Genomic DNA, 4,096 nt, shown 5'->3' with positions numbered 1-4,096 from the left:
AGTCCAATTTCACAATAGAAGAAGGATGAAAGACCAAGCAGAACTAATCTAATTCCTAACAAATTTCACCTATCTTGAATCAAATAGAAAGACAAAGCCAACACAAAAATAAAGAGTTCATAAAAAAAAATTGATAAGTCAAAAAAATTAAAAGAGATATTTACAAATATAATACAAGAAAAGAGGTCAGAGAAACCCCAAAAATTTATAAACTATTTAAATCTAAAATAAGAAACATGAGGATATTTTATAGAATTAAGAAAATCAGGTCTTCCATCATAGTTTATCCCTTCCCCTTCACCTAGTTGACATCCTCTTTTTGCCATAATATCCGCAGCAAAATTGGTTTCACGATATGTATGTTTAAAACGGATTGAATCATATAATTGTCGAACATCTTCCCAACGTTGAATAACAAACCAAGGCAGAGCCATATTTTCCAAAGCATAAATAGCACTAACAGAATCTGATCAAATCAGCACACGTCTAATTCCCCACTTGACAGCCCAATCCAATCCAACAATAATTCCATATAATTCCGCAAGAAAACTATTTGTAATGCCCAGGCCAATGCTCATTGCTCCAAGAACGTTACACTCTTCATCACGGACTACAACACCTGCTCCAGCTATACCGTTTCCATTACCACGAGCTGCTCCGTCACAACATAGCATAATCTCTCCCCTTTTCGGAGGCACCCAGAAAACTTCCACCGGAACTGTATGATTGACTTGTCTATGACATACCTTAAAAAAATTCAGAATCTGCGACTCCTCAACAGAATTGAACATGAAACTCTTTAATCTCGAAGAATAATCATGAATACGAATGAAAATACGCGCTTCCTAAAGAAACTCTAGTTGATCGTCTTCTTTTCAAAAACAATTTTGTTTCTAATATTCCAAAGTTCAGACCGAGTAACAAGCACAGCAATCAACCACAGGTCTTTAACAATTAGACTTTTTCCTTCGGCAGACTTGTAAGCAATTATGAAATCTTGGTGAGGCCGTAAACCAAAAATTTCAGGTATCCACGTCCTGGCACTCTGAGCAAAAGTACACGACCAAAGGATATGGTCTAATGACTCCTCCGCAGACCTGCACAAACAACATCTGTTAGAAAGAGAGACCTTGAAACCGCGTTGGACTTTGTCGAGAGTCGCACAGGCTCCCCTCATTATTTTCCATTTTTGTGCCGCAAGCATTGGGTGAACTGCCTTGCGCCAGAGTAAAGCAACTCCAAGAAGAACATGATATTTTTGGCGAATAATCTCCCTAGCAGAACTTACAGAGAAAACCCCCTTCAAATCCGGCATCCAAAAAAAAAATCTGGTCCATGACGCAACCTGGGAAGAGTAGCGAGATTAACTCTAGCCCGTAACAAATTGTCACCGTGAGTATATTGATAACCAATCCCCATCCACAATTATTTCACTCACTTTTTCTGACCTATCCAAGTTCTGATCTCCTAAAATATCAGCGATAGAAACGGTACCAACCAGATATCAAAATAAAGAGACGTGGATCTCCCATCACTAATCAAAGATTTAGTATTTTGAGAAACCATTCTATCAACCCAATGAACACCAGGCAGAATAGTAGATTTTATCCTATAATCCTTCACTCTACCGTCCCTACAAGTGTATTTAGCTTCTAAGAACCGAACCCATTTCTTATGTGATCTTTTGATATTGCACCAGAGTTTAGCAACCAAAGCCTTATTCATGACACTCAATCTGGTAAGACCAAGTCCTCCTTCAGAAAGAGGAGAATGGACATTATCAAAACCAACAACAAATGCCCTGGATATTCCGGAATCCCCAGACCAAATAAAATTCTGAATCACCCTTTCGCATTGTTGAATGAAATTTAGAGGCCATTTATAAACCGCCATATTAAGGATGGAATAACTAGCAATGACAGTTTTAACAAGCACCACTCTATCCTGGAATGAAAGCATTTTACCTTTCCAGACAGCTAATTGATTTTTTATTTTATCAATGACAGTACATGTCTATATCTCACCGCCCCTGGCATGATTTGCACTCCCAAATAACGATCAAGAAAAGAAGCAAGACTCATACCAAGAAAATCAACAGTAGTTCTCCGTCTACTCAAAGACCCCCCATCATAATAAATTTTACTTTTTTGCCTGCAAACGGTTTGCCCAGAAACATGATGATACTGCTCTAATAAAGAAACCATATTTCTCATACTTTTCATATTTCCTTTACAAAAAATCATAATATCATCAGCAAAGAATAAATGAGTAGGGGAAATACCATTTCTCGTAACCATTGGTGACATTTTCTTCTCCTTAAAAAGCTTAGAAATGTTCCTGCTAAGGACATCTTCAATCAAAACAAAAATCAAGGAAGAAAGGTTATCACCTTGACGTAAACCTCTATTAATTTTGAAGAACCCTTCCGGACAGAAATCTAAAAGAACATAAATACGAGCAGATTGTAAGATAGAATGGATCCATGTAGACCAATCCTCAGAGAAACCATACCTGCGGAGCACCTCCAAAACAAAAAGACCAACTAACAGTATCAAAAGCCTGAGAAATATCCAATTTCATTCCCAAATCGCCATCCTTGCTTTTAATATGAAGCTCATTAACCATCTTAGAGGCCAAGCTAATATTTTCGTGAATATTCTCTCTTTCATGAAAGCCACTTGTTCCTCAGAGACAAGTTTTTCCAAAACACTTCCCAGTCTGGTAGTTAAAATTTTAGTAAAGATCTTGAAAAAGAAATTACTAAGGCCAATAGGTCTAAAATTCCGAAGAGAATTATCTCCTCTAACCTTTGCCAGGAGAATAATAAGACTTGAATTAGCCCCACTAGGAGTAAATTTATGTTGCCAGGAAAAAAGAATTACTTCAAATAAATCATGTTGGATAATCTGCCAACAATGCCTATAGAAACAACCCGATAAACTATCAGGACCCGGAGCACTGTGAGCCCCTAAATCAAAAACAACCTTTTGAATCTCCTCCACCGTAGGCAAATTGTCCATACGCTGTTGTCCCTCCAAAGTAATAGACAAATGATTGTAATCAAAAATCTGATCTTCAACCGGCATTTCCACACCATTAAACTTGTTCTCATAATAAGAAACAACATGTTGGCACAATTGATCCCCATCTGTGATAGTATTACCAGCATCATCCACAAGCTCGGAAATAGTGTTACTACCTCTACGAATGTGAATGGTATTATGCAGAAAACTAGAGTTACTAGCTCCCTCCAAAAGCCATTTGTTCCTTGCTTTTTGGCGAAGCATAATATTTTGTTGCTTGGTCAAATAATCATTTTTTCTTTTTTCTCTCTCCTAATTTTGCTCTGGCGATTTTAAGGTTTTGCACTTTTTTTCAAAAAAAAATTCACGCGCTTCATCTTGGATCATCACTTTGGTGATTCAAGATGGGTGATAGTTCTCAAAATACTCAGTTGAGAACTCTCACTTATGTTGATCAAGTTAAGGGAAAACAACAGTTGCCAACAACCTCACTAGACCTAAGTTCGCTACCTATTCCAACTGTGAAAGAAGGGAAACCTGCTGTGGTTCTTCCTGAATCGTTCTATTTGGAAGGATGTGATATTTGGAAATTTAGCCTTGTTAGGCGTTTAGATTTAAAAGGAGTTAACTTTCAAGATGTGAAGAACAACCTTGAGGAACAATGGCAGTTAGGTCAGGGACGTGTCCAATTTGTTCCAATGAACAGGGGTTTCTTTACAATCAAGTTGCAATCACAAGCTGATAAAGACAAGTTGTTGAATGTTGAAGCATGGTTTTTCGATCATCAAAAGCTAAACCTAATTGAATGGTTTCCAGGTTTTGATGCTGACAAACAAAGGACCTCACATGCTTCCATGTGGGTCAAGTTTCCAGGCTTTCCGCTAGAGTTTTGGATTGAAAAAACGCTACTTGCCATGGAAAAATCGTTGGGTACTCCAATAGTGGTACATAAGCGTACTCTTGAACATGAATATGGACACTTTGCTTCAGTCTTGGTTGAAATAAACTTTGCTGAAACGGCTACAGATTCTATTCATGTTACTGTAGGGGGTTTGGACTTCTGGCAGCCGGTG

General features: G+C 37.8%; 1 protein-coding gene across 1 annotated transcript; it reads right to left on the bottom strand.

Annotated features, from left to right (window-relative positions):
- Positions 1 to 470: 470 nt before the first annotated feature.
- Positions 471 to 3,287, bottom strand: LOC113346046. Its single transcript, XM_026589652.1, has 6 exons — positions 2,623 to 3,287; positions 2,282 to 2,511; positions 2,025 to 2,188; positions 1,499 to 1,944; positions 915 to 1,097; positions 471 to 735 (listed from the first exon to the last, which is right to left on the bottom strand). The coding sequence occupies exons 1-6, from the start codon at positions 3,285 to 3,287 to the stop codon at positions 471 to 473; spliced, it is 1,953 nt and encodes a 650-aa protein (XP_026445437.1).
- Positions 3,288 to 4,096: the final 809 nt, after the last annotated feature.

This window comes from Papaver somniferum, unplaced genomic scaffold (assembly GCF_003573695.1).
Source record: "Papaver somniferum cultivar HN1 unplaced genomic scaffold, ASM357369v1 unplaced-scaffold_89, whole genome shotgun sequence".
In the NCBI taxonomy this organism is placed as follows: domain Eukaryota; kingdom Viridiplantae; phylum Streptophyta; class Magnoliopsida; order Ranunculales; family Papaveraceae; genus Papaver; species Papaver somniferum.
This window is presented reverse-complemented; position numbering and strand designations above follow the sequence as displayed.

What these genes read in the sequence shown, in the direction of transcription:
- LOC113346046 (XM_026589652.1), bottom strand. Translation starts at nt 3,287, where the DNA reads ATGCTTCGCCAAAAAGCAAGGAACAAATGGCTTTTGGAGGGAGCTAGT. An exon ending in TGCAAATCATGCCAGGGGCG is followed by an intron (nt 1,945 to 2,024) that starts GTGAGATATAGA and finishes CTTTCATTCCAG; the next exon opens with GATAGAGTGGTGCTTGTTAA. An exon ending in ATTGCTGTGCTTGTTACTCG is followed by an intron (nt 736 to 914) that starts GTCTGAACTTTG and finishes GGTATGTCATAG; the next exon opens with ACAAGTCAATCATACAGTTC.